The following is an 18,992-nucleotide window of genomic DNA, read 5'->3' as shown; positions in this document are numbered from 1 at the left end:
AAAATATAATGGGATGAAATATTGTGTCAAGAACATCAAAGACAAAAATATTGTGAAGGTAAGTTTCTATAGGTAAGTAAAGTTGTACTCTATATAACTCCACATCTATGTATCTTGACAATACATATCGTGAAGGTACATAGATGTGGAGTTAGGAATAGTAAATCTATACTTTTCTATGGGCATTTTCCTTCTCAATATTTTTGTCCTCAGTATTTTTTACAAGATATTCTGTCCACACAATATTCTTGGTTCCAAAATTCTTTCTGTGATCCATTACATTGTGCCACTGATACTGCTTCTGATTTCGACCATAGTTCAGATAGCTCACTGATGCGTCCAGTGCCACCCACACACTAGATAAGCAAAAAAAGAGTTCAGTCTTGACACACGTTTGTAAGAAATTGTTGCTTGCGAGTTGGCCTCCTCCCCTACATAAATGTATATCAGTATCAGCTAGATGTGGTACAGAGGAAAATCCCATTCATATTATGCAAATATTGTTTTACCTTCATATAAAAATATCTTTTCATTATTTCTGTTCCCATCCATCCTCAGAGAATTTATCTTATGTATCCTCCAGAAGCAACCCCAGTAATATCATCCAGGTATCCCTCCCAAAGACACCTCAGACAGCACAGATCTCCTATGCCTTGGCCTAGGCTTAAGATGATGTAAAGTTTATTGACTCCCAATGGTTTCTGTCAAAATGTTTTGAATGCTTTGAATAGTCTCTATACATTTTTGTCATTAGGTAAATATTTGTATTTCTTCTTTCAAAGGCTTGCAGCCAAGTCTCAGAAGAGAAGTCACAAATCGAAGCGAAGGCGCCCACGCCACAGCTTAAAGGCGACTGAAGAGCAGTGCAACGTGGTAAAAGATCAGTTAGTCTGCTCGCCCATGCAGACACCTGAAACCTGCAGTCCCCTCTCTGTTAAGGACATAGTAAGTACTGAGTGATGGTTCAACTTGTGTCCCAAATATGTTTCAATACATTGGGGATCGTTGACAAGATGGAACCACGGGCATGACTGTCACAGCTTAGTCCTGGTATCTAAAAAAGTCCAACCAAGTCTTCACCAGACAGGATGCCACAGTTAGGGGCACACACAGAGGGCCCGATTACGACCTTGATGGATAGGATACTACGTCACAAACGTGACAGATATCCTGCCCACCATTTTACAAGTTCCCTAAGATATGCTGGAACTTGTAAAACAGCGAGCAGGATATCTGTCACGTTTGTGATGGAGTATCCCATCCCCCAAGGTCGTAATCAGGCCCCTAGTATTTTACCAAGGAGGGAACAGACTTGTTCATGAAGACGATTACTATGCAAGTACTAGTTACTATACTTTCATGCATACTTTCATGGCCAAAGGCTTCTTTTTATTATGCCCTTCTAAAAATAACCAAGGTGATTTGACTTCTCAGGTCCACCACAAGTGCTAAAAAGTTGATTGCAAAACATATAAGGGCTTAGCAAGAGCAAAAGGTGTTCACAAGCATCCCTATTTGATTTCCTTATCTATCCCCTGATGCACACTCAGCTTAGTATTGATTATGTGGCCTCACATTGATAATGGCACAGGAATACATTGCTAAACTGTGTGTAGTGGCTGTCTGTAGAGTATGTCAAAGAGATTATGCTTTCATACGTGTTTAGTGCGCCATGGATTCCGATTTTGTCACATGAACCATGGTGATAGAAAAAGGAAAGCAAAAAATATTCGATCTGGACAGGTGCACAGATCTTTCAGGCTTCCTGTTCAACATGACAATATCTTGGGTACAGATTCCAACTCTGCTGCATGTCGGATCTGTTCATCGGTCCTTATAAATGTCTTTTCTGAAAATGTTGAAAAAAAGATGGGTAGGTGAGTCGGGTAGGAAAAAGTGGGTGGAGTGTTGGATTCAGGAAATATCTGCACTGGACACTAGTGTGGTTGATAGAGCGGCAGATTTTTGTGTCATTTTGTGTGTGATCATTACCTTGATCAGCAGCCACATTAGTGCTCAGACGGCCATACTTTGGAGGGCCAGAATAAATAGGTGTTGCACATTTGGAAACATTGCAATTTAAGATCCTCTCAGCGGCTTTCCGGCCACCTACAGCAGAGGAATACGGGGCATAAGTGCTGTTGAGCTGTAGTGAACATGTGGTAATTTGTGAGTGGCCTATCGGATGGCACAGAGGTGTTGAACAGCAGAAGCCCCAAATCAAGGTCATTCTCGGGGCAAATCAAGAGTCCCTAATCCAGCTGGTAAAATTGACATGATTCAGACCTGTGATCAAGATTCAGACAACAGGCATGTAAGACATGTTTTCACGTGCCTGTTGTTACGTTTGATTATACGTGAATGTACATGTTCTACTTTTTGTGGTGTGACTGTTCATAAGAAAAAGGCAGTTCTATAATAAACCCTCTTTTATCATTCGTTGTTCTGTCAATTTATTGCCCCTATACAGTTTACATTTGTAGTGATACCTTCAATTACAGTATTCTTTGTAGATTTTGTTCATGTTTTTAGTTTTATTTTCATTCTCTTGAAGTGCCTACTCTAGTTTAGTTTTGAGTTAAATTATGAAACTTCTCAGGTTCACAGCTCGTTAAGAAAAGGGTACCAATATGAGGGGCAGATTTAAGAGCCCCTAGCGCCTCCTTGTGCAACATTAGCGTAATTTGTTCACGCTAAGGTGGCCCAATGAGGCCAAAATCGCTGTGCCAAATTTACAAAGTGGCGCAATGCATGCAGTGCACCACTTTGTAACCCTTTCCACTACACTATGTCTGCACCATGCATAATGTATGCAAAGGGGGCGATCCCTTGTTAGGGGGAGCAAAAAAATGGCACAAAGAAATCTAAAAATGTCTTTGCGTCATTTGTTTCTGCATTTTTAATGCCTGCTCAGAGCAGGCGTTAAAAAGAGAAACATCATTTTTCATAATGGCCCTCAATAGGCGTTGCAGGATTAGCATCAAAATATTTTACGCTAACCCTGCAAAGCTCCGAACTAGTGTAAAAAATGTTGACGCTAGTTCCCCTAACTACTGCCATGGTGCACTGCATCTTAGATACGGCACACATATGGTGCCATTACGGGGGCGCTAAGAGGTGTGAGAAAAGTGGCGTTGCACTGGGAGAAGAACCACTTTTCTTAAATCAGGCCCGGAATTGTTAATGGGAAGCGTGTCCATAACATTTCAAGAATGACATCAGGCATACTTGTTGAAGGATGCTACCAAGAGAGGAAGTTAGCTTAAAGATTTATAAAAATTCTTAAATTGTTTGACTTCAGTTGAATGGTCAATATATGCTCTAGGACAGGCAACGAATTTTCAGAGAGAACTTTAATTAGAAAGTTTTGGTAAGTCTTCAACATTGCCTTACCTTTGTGGACACCAGTAGAAAGAATTAAACAAGCATTTGCACTGAAATGGGTCTTGCATTTGCTCTAGTTAGAGCTATTAGTGTTTTATATTCCTAACTGGACTTTTCTTGCCACATAAACTGAAAAGTAAAACAGTTTTACATAAGCAAGCCGAGGGCTGCCATGAGTGCAAAGCAGACACACAAAAGGAAACAGAAGTTTGCTCGCAGTAAAACGTATCGGCAAAAATGCAATTATCCATGTAACAGGGTCAATGTCATGCAAAGTTCTTGATTACTGCCCAGTGAGATCACGCTGCCTGTGAAATAAAAAAAAAAGGTAGTCCAGAAACCATAAAGAAAACATCAAGCCTCGTATGTTTTCAGTAGTTGGCGTGTGCGCTTGAGGAGGGCTAAACAGCAGAAAAGGCATGAAGTGTGCATGCCTTTCACCTATGAAATCAAGCGAATTTTAAAAGGTAAGCCCATGAACCAACCAAACTGATGGGAATGACATGGGCGTGGTTAAAGTCCATAGAGAGATTACACCAGGGACAGAGCACTTTGCGTGCTCGACCCTAAAAATAATGACCAGAAGTGTGTATCCTACCAAAGTAGTGGCCCCCAGAAACGCTGCAATAAAAGCCATGAATAAGGGAATGCAAGTTCTAATACAAGTCACATGCAGACTTGTTTAATCAGATCAGAGAAGCAGAGTCTATTCAAAGGATTGAATATTTCACTTGAAAGCCATAGTAAAAAATCAGTTCCTAAAACTGTAGCAGAGTTGCCTGCGAATATCAATACATATTTAGTTTTATAAATATCTATTAAATATATTATAGCTAGGTCAGCTATAAATTATGTATAAGTATGTTTTTATAGCCACTTGCAACCTGAACTTCTCTCAATTGTTAAAAAGTTTTGCTTGACAAATACACACATGTAACAGTGTTACATTTTTAGGGCCGAATTTAAGAAAAGTGGCGCTGCATCCAATGCAGTGCCACTGTTCTTGCACAAACCTGTGCCTCTCTAACGCCACCATGTGTGCACCATATTTATGATATGGCGCACCATGGCGGTATTATGAACAATAACGTCAAAACATTTTGATGCTATTGTGCCACTTTGCTCCACTAGTTTCAAACATTTTGACGCTAGTGGACCAAAGAGCAAGGAGGCCCATTGATTACAATGGATGCGTCCTTTTAACGCCTACTTTCTTGTAGATTTCATTGTGACATTTTTGCGGGCCTCCTTGCGCCAGAACGCCACCTTTGCATACATTATGCATGTTGCATGCATAATGTGGCACAAAGGGCCGCAAAGTGGTGGAACGCATGCATTGTGCCACCTTGTAGATATGGCGCAGCGATTTTGCAAGCCTAACACCATATTGGTGTAAAAAAATGACGCTAATGTGGTGCTAGGCATTCTTAAATTTGGGTCTTAGTATCTAATGTTACATCATTTTTTTCCAGTGATACATAGTGGACCTGATTTAGACCCCAGCGGATGGGTTGTTCCATGACGCTAGTGACGGATATCCCGTCTGCTGAAATCTAAGTCCTATTATATTCTATGGGATTTAGATTTCAGCAGATGGGATATGCGTCACCCTTGTGATGGAGTAACCTGTCCACCGAGTTCTAAATCAGGCCCAGAGTAATTATAACAATGTAGACAAATGCTCAGAGAGAAACATTCATCTTTTACCTTTTGCTGAGTAGGTGTATTGGAATTTGGAAGACGCCTGTGGGCCAAGGTAATCAGTGTTACTATAATGAGTAAATTGCCATTACTTTCACATCTGTCCTTGTATCGCTGTCATCCTGCACTGACCAATTACGAAGATATGGCGCTAGCAGGGTATTGACAACGTAGTACTGAAATACATTTGTGGTGAATCGGCTGTGAAAGATAGCATGGCTAAGCTCGGCTTCATTTCTGGAAATTGCAGCCACGAATTTAATGCTTAAAGCCTACACCAGGAGTAGACAAGGCGGAGCTACTAATATCTTTGATTACTTTGTGTTTCTAAGAAGTAAAAGATGTTGCACAAAGTCTTCTGACGCACTTAGCTCACTCACTTTTTCACTGGCCTTCAATTCCAGAAAAGGTGCAGATGGTAATGTATTCTCTCTAAAAGCCGCTGCTGTTTGGAGCAGAGCGCCTTGCTATTTCTGGCCAATATCGCAGGTAGAGTGCACTGCCTTTGGTCTGCACCTTTAAATGACTTGGAAAGTGAGATGTTTTACAAATAATGGGGTGCCTCCAACAAACTCGTACCTACTGTGGGTGCAGGGCATTAGTGAAAGGCAGACCAGCTCCTTGAAGCAGTAGGTGCAACTTTCAACGTGCAGGCAGCAACTTGCTGCATTTGAACAAGGGGATGTCTGGGAGTCATGGGACTCTCTTTGTGCCACCAATTTGTGACACATAGTCCGTACGCCCCCCGACCTCCACGTCTATAATAATTCTCCAGAGGCAAAATGTTTCTTCATTTGCATGGACCATGCTCCCATGAAAATGAGTGAACACAACCTTAAGATCGCACCAGCAATACATGCGTGCCGGCACCATCTGTATTACAGACGAAACCATACAAGGGTCTGTGGCCCGCTCGGTAATACTAGAGCGCTATGGAGTGCAGGAACCAGGCACATATGCCTATGTACCTTTGACAATACTGCACATGGAATTCATCAAGCGAAATTTGTATCATGCACTTAAGGAAGACCAGAATGATCTCCTCTTAACCTCACATTATCCTTTCAGCTTTCAATTCTCTGTGTGACGTGAATGCAAGCATAAATGATTTAATTTAGAGGTAGAAGTGTACTTCAGAAGAATTGTTTGCAATAACTACAGTTTTGGGGGTCAGATCATGGACATCCTTTGAAAAGAGCCATGCCCACGTAGTATGAGATACTATACATTGATGTCAGTTAGGAGTTGTGAGTGGCTACGCCTGGCTTGATCCTTTGCACCCACTGACACTGCCTTTGCGACCTTTGACCTAAAAGGTCACAAAACGAGTGCCAAGAAAACTGATTTTTTTATTGCACTAATGTGTATTATTCACTATTAGTGATGTAAAAAGTGAACCATCTGGAATGAGACCTTCACTGGCTGCATCCGTAAGTAAAATAAAAACCTTTAAAATGTATATTGTGTTCTTGCAGTCAGGTGAAAGTGTGTTTGCGTGAGACGGTGTGCATGTGTGAAGAAATGTCTGTATGTGTGATAATGTGTGTGTGTGTGTGTGTGTGTGAGAGAGAGAGAGTGAGATTGAGTGACAAATAGTGAGTGAGACTGAATGAGATTAAATATAAGTAAATGAGTATGAGTGACTGAAGATAAGTGAATTAGAGAAAGAGTGACTGATTGACAGTGAATGAGATTGAATGATACATGGTAGCAGGGAGCGTGATCAAGACTGTGAGTGAGTGACAGTGTGAATAATGGAGGGAGAATGATATTGTGTATAAGTGAGGCTAGGAGTGAGTGCAAATGAGTTTGTCTGTAAAAGTATGAACAAGTTATAGTGCAAGAGAATCAGTAAGTGAGACTAGCAAGTAGTGTACAAAATGAGTACAAGTGAGTTAGAATGACTGAGCAAGAGTGAGTGTGAGGGAGAATGAGTGTGAGTAAGTGAATGTAAGTGAGCATGAGTAAGAATGTATTATTATGCTTGCCTGTTAGCAATTGGACTTGACATCGTCAAAGTAATTGTTGTCTTATGTCAGGGCCACTGAAAATATGTGATTGTGCTGCCGCAATGATTTTTGCATGATTATAGATTTGCTGCATTGCCACACAATCCATCATCTGCCACATAATCTGCAGATTTGCCGCATGTCTTGCCTCACAGTGGAATGTCCTGGACTGGTCACCTCTCTTCTGCTTATTATTATATTTGAGTGTTAACTTGATACTAATGAGGTGCAACTAATGCCCAGATATTGTTACCAAGTTTAACAAGCACTTGCAATGCAATGGGTCTCATGTTTACTCAAGTTAAAGCTATTAGCTCTGTAAACTGCTAACCGGACTTTTCTTGCCACATAAACTGAAAAGTAAAACAGTTTCATATAAGGGAACCCACGGCCGCCATGAGCACAAAGCTAACACATAAAAGGAAACAGAAGTTCGCTCGCAGGAAAACGTATTGGCAAAAGTGCAGTTATCCATGTAACTGGCAAAAAGTGCAATTATCCATGTAACTGGCAGAAGTGCAAATATCCATTTAACAGGGTTGATGGCTTGCAAAGTGCTCTACTACTGTCCAGCAAGATCGCGCTGCCTACGAAATAAAAAGACAAAATAGTGCAGAAATCATACGGAAAACATGGAGCCTTGTACGTTTTCAGTAGTTGGCCGAGGTGGGCCAAACACCAGCAAAGGCATGAAGTAGGCATACCTTTCACTAATTAAATCAAGCTAATTTTAAAAGGCAATCCCACAAACTAACTAAACTGATGGGCTTGACATGGGTGCGGTTAAAAGCCCACACAGACATTACACCAGGGACAGAGCGCTTTGCGCTCAACCCTAAAGATGACAAATTAATGATGTAATTGTATTGCAAACTGTGCTGCATTATGCTGCATAATGTGCCTTTTCTTGCCACATAATTCACTCAACCTCCTGCATAATTTGGCCTTCCTTTCTGCATAATTCCAGTGGCCCTGTTTATAAAAGAACTCATGTTAAAATGCGGGCACAGGAATACTGGAGACAACACATGAATATGGCATGCTACAAGTCCCAAATGCTGGCACTGGCACATAGTAGGCAAATCGTGGTACATACCTGTGGAAAAATGCTGGTGCTGGCAAACCAGAGATACTTTTTGGCATAAGGGAGGCCAACCTTGCATATGGGAGAAGGCCATCCATGTCAAAGTGCTGCCCTGACATAATAGAGGTAACATTGGACATAAAGTTCATCAATTGTATATAAATGGTGCCAATGGCAACATTCTGAAATAGGTATATTGGATGTAATATTTGGGCTTAAATTGTCTCAGCACACCATGAATGAAGGACCTGAATAATTAATGAATGTCAGTTTTTAGCAATATTTGAAAACTGTGCTTTAAAATGCACTTTTAGACCAAATTTGTACAAAATGTTCTCAGTGGGGAGTCCCGATCCAATCTCGACTTCAAAGCAGGCCACAACACTCACTTCTTTTGCACATTACAATTCAGATAAATATTCCCTTGGCATCTCATGTTGGCACCCTAACGGCGATAGCTAAAATGTACATTTGTCTATGTTGTACTATATAAATCATGCAGTTATTATGGAACTTCAGTGATGTAAATTATAGTGATGTAATTATGGTTAATGTCATGCAACATCACTTCCTGGGAAGGTTCAGGGTAAAAATTCATATGATGTGACTTCTGTGATGTCATAAAAGCGATAAAGCTCAGAGGTCTTGTGATGTCAGTTCTGCAATCCCTGGCATTTTGGTGAGTCTATGTCTGCATCTATGAGATACAAGCCATAATACAGTTGGTATGGGACACGGAGAAGCTATCTGACTGGGAAAATTACCATCACAAGGATGGCCTATCATGACCTGCCATCCCATTTTATTAGACGGCCCTCCCAAATGGTTTTATAGTACATGATTCAGACAGAAGACACGCCTAGATGATCAATACTGATTCAAATAATAAGCAATCATCTCAAAATAATTACAATTTGGGAACTGTCAAAGTAAATAAAAAATCTAAATAGTAAACATATGATTTTTGTGAACAAGAAGAAAGGATCAGTGAGATTTGTCCTACCTGGACATGTTTCAAAATGATAATGAGGCCTTAATATGGTAATATAATACTAAAGCTATACTAGTGCTCTACATACATGGAAATGTGTGCAACATTCACAGAAAATGAGTAATTCCAGATACATATTTGTCTTTACAAATTAATTTTCTTGTATTTCGCAAGTGACCAGATGTGGTCACTCAGTGGACTAAAGTATCTACTCCAGGGATCTGTGTTTAACCTTATAGACACAGGATCAGTTTTCACCTCTCCAAGGTCGGTAAAATATGTACCATTGATTTGATAAGCAATAAATATCTGTTATTCAGCTCTAAGATCCCCGGGTAAGAACACACACTTTAAATACAAACTGGGGCCTTTTCACAAAGGTAAATTTATATTGTAAATCTACTACTGTACCTAGGTGTAAATGTACACTTCTTTCTAGTCACCATTTCCTAGGGTAAATTGACACCTAATTTGCAGAAATCTCCTTAAGGGAAACAAATTACATTTTAATATTCTTTAAAAACATTAAAAGTGTTCAAATATAAAATATAAATATAAAGTAAATCATAAGGTGTATTATTGGCATGCGACTAATAAACTACAACGCTACAGCAAAATCAACTCATTAAATTAAACATGTATTAAATAGTTAATTCATTTTAAATATATTTATTTAATTTATAAATACGAAAAAATAAAACAGACATCCCACCCAGTGTAATGTTTTTGTTTTTATGACTACGTATTCAATTATGTTAAATCATATGTGTTGAAATAATTGATAACAGTTTTCTTTTTTACACAAGTTTAAATGTTAAAATAATAAAATATATATTTAGGAAATGTACATTTTTTTAACACTAAACAAAATATATATTTGTATTTTAAAAGTGAAATTAATATAACATTATTTCCTGTGGCGTGATATTGTAAGTACCTAGCTATCATTATTTTCTATGGAAGTGTGTTACAGTATCTGTGAGGGGTCATGTATGGTGCCTGGCTTACTTGAACGCTGGGGTGGAGTAAATTTACTACTGTTTGGTCACTGGTAATGCTTTATTAACTCCAGAACTGTAGTTTGTGCACAGCAATTATATTACTCTGTTGTGGGTGTTCGTAGTAGCCTGACCCTCCTTGTAGCCCTGCTTACTTTTTCCTAAAAACCTCCCATTTTGTAATAGATATTCCTCATGTTCCCACTACTTTCCCTGGGCCCTCACATAATTACTACTAAATAATAAGCTTGCCGTTTTCCCTTCCTGGCGCGAAGATGGTTCGATAGAATTTATCATGCGGGGTTCACAAGAGGCTCGCTCCTTCAGTCAGGGAAGGTTTGTGGCCGTCACCGGTAGATTGGAGGGAGTGACGATCAATATCATTAGTGTATACATCCCCCCAATGATACAGCGCGGAACAACCAAGGAGCTGACACAGCTTGTCTTGGGACTACCCCCGGGACTCACGGTGATGGGTGGGGATTTTAACGCGGTCCCAGACCCTGTAGCGGACTTAAGTGGCCCAATAACAACTCATAGGCGCGAAATGGCGACATGCCTCATGAACTGGCTGACAGCGGTGGGGCTCCACGACATGTGGCGGCTGTGGCACCCGAGACACAGGCAGTTTACCCACACCTCAGCAGCACATGGCTCACAGTCCCGAATTGATCTACTATTACTACCCAGCACTGACTGCAACGCCCTGACTCACACTGAAATTCTAGCAAGAGGCATATTTGACCACGCATCAATCCGATTCGTGATAGGACATGTCGATCCACAAATCGACTCATGTAGAGACTAAACGCCTGGTATTTGCAGGATGAAGGGTTCGGACAGCAATTACAAAAGGCGCAATGTGAATTCTTTACCCTCACTCTGTGAGAAAGTGACAAGACAGCTCTTCCTAATATGAGACAAAATTAAAGGCCAATCATTAGAGGCAGCAAAGGCTCTGTGGAGGGTGAGTATGGCGAAAATATATGGATGGGGGGATAAGACCGGAAAACTGCTACACTGGCTGGGCTCTCAACATAGAGCCTCGAGCATCCTCCCCGAAATATGGGATGGATAACATGGCAATGTGGAAAGGCACCAGGACATAGCGGAGGCCTTTGCCCACTATTACAAAGAGCTCTACTGAGCCTTAGACACGATAGATCCCACCCACGCGCGTAGGCTACTAGATGCTATCTCCCTGCCCCGGCTGCCCCCTTTGGATGTACGAAATTTAGATGAGCCTTTGAGTGAGGAAGAGATAAACAGAGCCATCTCGGAACTGGGAGCTGGAAAGACTCCCGGTCCAGACGGCTACCCATCAGAATACTACAAGAAATACAGAAAGGAACTGATGCCCCATCTAGTGACTCTCTTTGCAGAGGTGGAACAACAGAAATCCTTCACGAGAGGACTAGACGAAGCAACTATAGTAGTAATTCCCAAGTCCCAACCCCCATTGATACAATGTGCGGATTGCAGACCGATATCTTTGATTAACTGCGAGGTCAAGATCCTTGCCACTATCCTTGCGGCACGTCTCAAGAGAGTTCTGCCGCAGCTGGTCCACTCCGACCAATGCTGGTTCATGGCAACTAGAAGTACCCGTCATTGTATCTGTCGACTACACGTGGCCGAGCGTCACAGATTACCACGAGACCTTGCGCTGCTCTTCATAGATTTCGAGAAGGCCTTCGACTCAGTAGATTGGGATTTCCATATCTTGGTGCTCCGACGGGCAGGCATTGGACCGAGGTTCCGCCGCCTAGTCCGAGCGCTGTACGCTGACCCATCGGCCCGAGTACAGGTCAACTGAACCATGTCATCAATCTTCCAAATCAGGCGGGGCACGATGCAGGGTTGCCCACTCTCCCCCCTTCTCTTCGCCCTAGTTATCGAGCCTTTAGCTCAGATGTTTTGGTCGGATCTGGAATATTGTGGATGGAAATTGAGTCATGCCAGAGAGGACAGAATAGCTCTATACACAGACGACGTGCTGCTATATATGAGCACCCCAGGTGTGTCGGGCCCACGCAGTCTCCTACTCCTCAAAAGCTTTGCACTGGCATCAGGCTTGAAAATTAACCCCACAAAATCAATACTAGTCCCCCTGGTAAATACCCGTGACTGCTTTGATTGGCAAGACACTATACCACTTCGTAGACTAAGCTTCAAATATCTGGGGGTCTGGGTGACTCTCCTACCAGAGCTGACATGGGTAAAGAACCTAGACTTGCTGGTGATGCGAGTCAAGACTGACCTGCAGAGATGGCAGACACTGCCGCTGAATGTAATGGGACGAGTGGCCTTATATAAGATGATGATTCTACCCAGATTACTATATCCTTTCCAGAACTTCTCCTTTCCAATCCCCAAATCGTGGTTCCGGTCCCTAGAGGCAACCACAATACTATTTCTCTGGGGGGAGCCAGACACCGAGTGGCGGCAAGATACTGTAAGAAAGGGATATACGAAGGGAGACTAGGAGCGTCTGACCCATACTTGTATTATCTGGCGACACAGTTACTGGTAATACATGATTGGTTTAATGGGGGCTGGTCGGACCCGGCATACCAGGTGGAGTTAGGAATTCTGTGCTTCCTGTGCGTCCTAGATATGTTATATGGTACACCCCACCCACACTCCATGGAAGCGACTACCAAGGCAGTTTTCCTGGCTTGGAGAGCGGCGCTAAGGCATACCCGTTGGAACAATGTGATCACTCAGCAGACTCCGTTATGTAGGGGAAGGTGGATGAGCGCCACAGCTGCACTGGAGGGATTTACGGAATGGGACTTACTAGGGATTTCCTTGACGTGTGGAAGGGAGAGACACTAAAGACCTTCCAGGAACTTCAGTCAGACTTCCAGCTCACCAAAACACAGTTCTTTAGATACCTCCAACTTAGACACGCCATAGGAATACACATTAAGAGAAACCCATTACCAGAATTTAGTCCGCTCAAAGCCAAATTACTTATGGGAAACCTGGGTGGGAAAGGGGTCTCACAAATCTACAAAATGTTAACTAGCAACACATCAGAGGGCTTGGATCTAACTAGGACGGGATGGGAGGCACTAAACACTAGCCATATCGGCGAATCTGCGCACCATACAGTTTGTCTACCTCCACTAAGCATACCTAACACCAGCTAGACTCTACAGAGCCGGGTTGAGGTCAGATGGCCGATGCCCTCGCTGCACGGGCGACCCAGCCGATTTCTTTCACATGGTATGGTCCTGCCCGGTTGTGCAGACCTACTGGAAGAGGGTACTAAATGACTTAAACAAGATATTGGGAATGGAATTGCAACTCTCCGCATGTATGGTGCTGCTGGGGGTAATGGAAGACTTAGGCCCTCATTCTGAATCTGGCGGGCGGCGGAGGCCGCCCGCCAGAATTCAGCCCTCCATAATACCGCTCCGCGGTCAAAAGACCGCGGAGGGTATTATGAGTTTTTCCCTGGGCTGGCGGGCGGTCTCCAAAAGACCGCCCGCCAGCCCAGGGAAAAACTCCCTTCCCACGAGGATGCCGGCTCGTAATCGAGCCGGCGGAGTGGGAAGGTGCGACGGGTGCTACTGCACCCGTCGCGTATTTCACTGTCTGCTATGCAGACAGTGAAATACTAGCGGGCCCTCTTACGGGGCCCCTGCAGTGCCCATGCCATTGGCATGGGCACTGCAGGGGCCCCCAGGGGCCCCACGACAATCCTTACCGCCATCCTGTTCCTGGCGGGCGAGCCGCCAGGAACAGGATGGCGGTAAGGATTGTCAGAATCCCCTCGGCGGCGCAGCGAGCTGCGCCGCCTTGGAGGATTCTTAGGGGCAGTGGAAAACCGGCGGGAGACCGCCGGTTTTCCCTTTCTGACCGCGGCCAAAGCGCCGCGGTCAGAATGCCCAAGGGAGCACCGCCGGCCTGTCGGCGGTGCTCCCGCCCCCGTTGGCCCTGGCGGTTCTCTACCGCCAGGGTCATAATGAGGCCTTTAGTGAGGTCACGGGCGAGGAGAGCCCTTGTTGGGATCGCCCTCTTAGTGGCAAAACGAGACTTTGCTGCAGCTTGGACCTCGTCCTCTGGACCGTCCCTACAGAAATGGAGAACAGGAATGGACTGGTGTGCAAATCAGGAGAAGAGAGTGTACGAATTGAGGGGATGCCCCCGGAAATATGATAAGATATGGGGTCCCTGGCTAGAGGCTTTGTCATAGACTGGACTGATACAACCGTCCCATGGCTTTGCCTAGTTAAAGTAACATATATTCTCCCTCACATATCACAAGTGCAAATGTTAACAATACAAAAAACTGACCTGCTTCGCTCTGTCTGTACCAAATGTTTAGAGTTATATTTTTATGAAAACAATAAAAATTTGTTTATTAAAAAAAATAAAAAAAATAAGCTTACATGTGCAAATTCCCCCTATAGAGAATATAGGAGAGGTAGAAATCTCCTCCTGTGGGATTATGAATTGTATTTGTTGTAGGTAAGTAGTACTATTGTCAGAACCCCTTTCAGAGGACCATGGGATACACAAGGGTTTCCGGGCCCAACCATGGGGATTGAGGCCTTTTGCTCCTGCTGTCCCAGGGCCTGACCTACTATGGATCCTGTGCAACTGTGCAACAAGTAGTCTAAGGCTCCCTCAGGGGGAGGTGTGGAACAGATTAGTGAACTCATGACCCAAAAAGCATGCAGCAGCAGCAATAAATCAGTGACTGGAGTTCACACTTGGACGTCAGCCACAGTGATATGTGCATCAAAAGGTGAATCTTGGACTCCCAGCCCCACATCAGCCCCATCTTCTTCCTGAGATGTGCCCTGTGCCCTGTCCTTTCCCAGTGATCTCCCACTGAATCAAAGAGCATCCATTGAAGAGTTCAGGGGAAGACACTCTCTCCCTTCTCCTGTGTGTCTTACCCAGCTCACAGGAGTTCAGAAATACACAGACCTGTCTGGGGAACCCCTCTACCTCCTCATGTCTTCATCAGGCAGGCCTGAGCCTCCCAAAATGGAACCTAGGAGCCTCCATGTAATGTACCAATATGGGCACTCTGGCACTCAGACTACGTACACAACTCATACAGTGTCCAGCACTATTACCAGGCACACACACACACACACACACACACACACACACACACTCAGCACACACATTCACTCTGCGTGCAATGCTCACTTGCAGCCACACCTACAGCCAGCCCACACATTCACCATGTGGCCTCTGTACAATTCTACGCCCTTCATGCACTGTACTTGTCATAGGTGTACGCAAACCCAGTACACGCACTCACCATGCACACACTGCAATGCACTGCATCTTTCATGTACTGCTCTCCTTGCAGTTACACATACAACCAGTACATGTACCACCATCGCCCACATGCTGCTTTACTCTGGGTGATGGCAGTAACCTACCACCATTATGGGGATAGCGCTTTGGTGCCCCTCTCAGGCCAACAAGACTGTAATCCGTGAGACAGGCCTATTACCTGGTGCACAGGCATGATTCTGGATTACTTGACACAAAAATCAGCATTAGGGATATGAACAACAGTTTAGTTAGGCACTCATGGCAGGGGTACACACCCATTACCATGCTGAGGACATTTCTGTACCAACAACTAATATCCTGAACTATAATTTCAGTTTGTAAATAAGACTATGCTAAGCTGTGGTTTCATAGTTTAAATGGTGCACACCTCTCATCTAACCACAGGTTATCTGGAGTCTTAGAGTTACCATAAATATGCACACATTTCACTTAATTCTTGCAATTTTCCAAATAAATATATCTCCTACCAATAACCCGTAGTAAAATAGGGGTGTATGCTACTTTGGTTGCTTGTTTAATTAACTATGCTTAATTGAAGAAGTAGTGGAATGAACTTCGTCATTGTCAATGTCTATTAAAACGTACAAAAGTCTGACTTTGTGGATGTTCACAACACTGATAAAGTCACTTCCTATCAGGGTTGGCTCTAGGGTGGTGGGACCAGTTCCACTGCACCAGGTGCTGACTTTGGGTGAGGGTGCCGTGTTTGCAAGTATAATATGGTTTTCAAAAAGCACCTGCTGCTGTGTTCCTTGCCGTCACCAGGTTTCATGCTAAAACAAAAATTTCAAGCTAACTCAGGTAATTAATGTTCTCCCTGGAGAGAGATCGGAGTATCATCTAGTAGACATTTTGACTCATCAGAGGGCTAGCACAAAGGGGTAATATGCCTGCTGCAAGGAACCTGTGCCATGCAGATCACAAAGTGCATATAATGTAGATAGATCAGTGGGTTACTGCTTTTTTCAGAGACACCCCTTTGTTACTTGCAGTTTATAAGTTAAAATCCTCATATAGAACAGTTAGCTATTAACTGTCATCAAAGAGCTGCATGCAAACTACAGGGCATAAGTTAGAGGATTATGTTTTCCCCCGGACTTTCATTATCATAATGTTGCAAAAAGGGTACATTTGAGGAGAAAGCAATTCTTATTATTAGAGAATCTCCAACCTCTGTGGTCGTTTTGAATTCTGAGTTTGTGCTTCTGCAGACCAATCATTCTTAAACTATTCTGCCTACCAGGATGGATGAAAGGTGACTCCTAAAACTTGTAGACCTCTGTCTCATGTAACATTTCCTACACACTGATTTACACACGTGTGATGATTGTCTTTGTGTAATCTGTGTGATGTAAAGTGCTCTGATACCCTACATTGGTAGGCGCTACAAACCTAGTTAAATGCATCCGAGAGAGAGTGTTTATGGGGATGTGAGGAGCACAGTTAAAGGGTGGTAGTGATGGAATCTGTGGAGGCGGTGGGCACTGGGGGCGCCAACAAACACTGTCGCACTGGGTGCCACAAGTGCTACAGTCAGCCCTGTTCCTATAACATTCCTAAAAGGATATTATTTTTTCCTTCCATGTGCCATTCTTTCACTGTGGAAATCCAGACAGTTGACAGATTTCTGCCTTCGTTTTGCTACATGCTCCTGCCAAGATCTGCATTTCCTGGCGCAGATTTACAGCTTCCTGCCCTGGAGTCATTAGTCCATTGAGCCACCAGACCTGACTTCTCTCTCTTGAATGAGCCTTCCTCTCCTCACTCACTTGCTTCACAGTAAAGGACCTGTGCATTGAATTTCAGCACCCCTGCGCCCAAAAAAATACCTTGCAGAATGCATTATACTGTTACATCTCGGTCTTTATGGGCTCTCATTTTTTTCTGTTATGCTTTGCGTAACAGACAAAGATGCAATTCCAAGAGTCCTGTTCAAAAACGTTAGGTAAAATTAGGTGTACATGAGAACTATTAGGGGCAGATTTAAGAGCCCCTTGCGCATATATCGCCACATTAGCACCATTTTTTTTTACGCTAATGTGGCTATGTTATGACAAGGGACCATATTTGCATGCATTGTGCCACTTTGTAACCCCTTGCGCCACATTATGCCTGCGCCAGACATAATGTATGCAAAGGGGGCGTTTTCCCCTCAGCGCACCTGAAAAAATGGTGCAAAAAAATCTAAAAGAGTTCTTTGCACCATTTTTTCTGCATTTTTAACTCCTGCTCAGAGCAGTCATCAAAAGAGGGCACACCATTGATTACATTGGTCCCCTATGTACTGTTCAGGGTTAGTGCCAAAATTATGTCGCTAACCCTGAATAGTACATCAATAGCGTCAAAAGTTCTGATGCTATTGCCCCCTACCCTGCGCCATGATGCGCCTATTTTGAATAGTAGGCACACATGGTGGCGGTAGGGGGCACCGGGTGCAGCGCCACTTTTCTTAAATCTGCCCCTTAATGTTATAATGTTGAGATTCGGGCTCTTTGGAAAAGTTTTTGCCTCAGATGGCACTTCTGGACAAATTCTGTGAGTAGAGAGGAATATCTGAGGGTTAAAATTAAAGTCCAGAGAAAGCAGAATGTTGGGTAGCAGAGTTGATGCTTAGAAATGTTTACTTGTCCATTCACACTCGAATCAATTGGAAAACAGTATTTAAATTCTAATAATTTGTTATCAATGTCGAATTTGTAACTTTTAACTCTCCTTTTTGTCAGAAATTTCTAGGAAAGAACAATAAAAATTCTGATGGGCAGGAACCAAAACCGCATAACATTGTACAATTTGTTTTTATTGAGATTCCCGTGAAAATCCCTTTCTTCAACTCACACCCCTTTCATTGTGATATTTGTGGGGGTATGCTCCCAAAAGTTATGTTTCTAGTTACTGGCCTGATTGTAGACATCATTTAATAAATAACCCAGACTTATGTAGATCATTTTTATAACACAGTTGAAGAGATACATAAAAAGTGGGGCTTCCGAGTATCAGCTGCCAAGCAGAAGCTAGCACCAAGAGCACAGAATTGCAGCGCTGGTGGTGAAAGTCGAGGACCTACCCCGACGCCGTGTTCCTGAAATTATTTTACGAGGGTAGGTCCTCGACTTTCACCGCCAGGGCCGCAATTCTGTGCTCTTGGTGATAGACCCTTGTACCCCTAAGGCGCCATTATCTCTGATTGGCATGGGCGACTCTTTTTTTTTATTTACTGACCAGACGTGCAGTGGACATGAGTGAGTGACCAGAATTTGTTTACTTACATGTACCCTATTTGGGTTTATATGATATCTAGAGGAGAAGTTGTGTAGATGTGTTGGACCTTATGAAGCGTCACTGGATCCTTGGTGGCCATTGAGACGCGAAACATGTTGACCTTAGAGTAGAGGGGTTAGGACAGTTTCCTTCTTCCCCCCCAAACGTATTTAGTGTGAGTGCATAAGAAGATTATCTCTTTAGGCACTCCAGTTATTTTTAATTTTAGCCTAAACCAG

At 43.2% G+C, this 18,992-nt stretch overlaps 1 protein-coding gene across 2 annotated transcripts in view; it reads left to right on the top strand.

Moving 5' to 3' along the window:
- Positions 1-18,992, top strand: part of SRRM4 (serine/arginine repetitive matrix 4) — a 248,649-nt gene that overhangs the window by 195,347 nt on the left and 34,310 nt on the right. For both annotated transcript variants that reach the window (XM_069214474.1, XM_069214473.1), the window contains one exon: positions 783-945. In XM_069214474.1, the coding sequence (XP_069070575.1) occupies positions 783-945 (163 nt within the window). The remainder of the gene's footprint in view (positions 1-782; positions 946-18,992) is intronic.

The sequence above is a fragment of the Pleurodeles waltl genome, chromosome 11, assembly GCF_031143425.1.
Source record: "Pleurodeles waltl isolate 20211129_DDA chromosome 11, aPleWal1.hap1.20221129, whole genome shotgun sequence".
In the NCBI taxonomy this organism is placed as follows: domain Eukaryota; kingdom Metazoa; phylum Chordata; class Amphibia; order Caudata; family Salamandridae; genus Pleurodeles; species Pleurodeles waltl.
The sequence above is the reverse complement of the archived record's forward strand: the minus strand, read 5'-3'. Positions and strand labels throughout refer to the sequence as shown.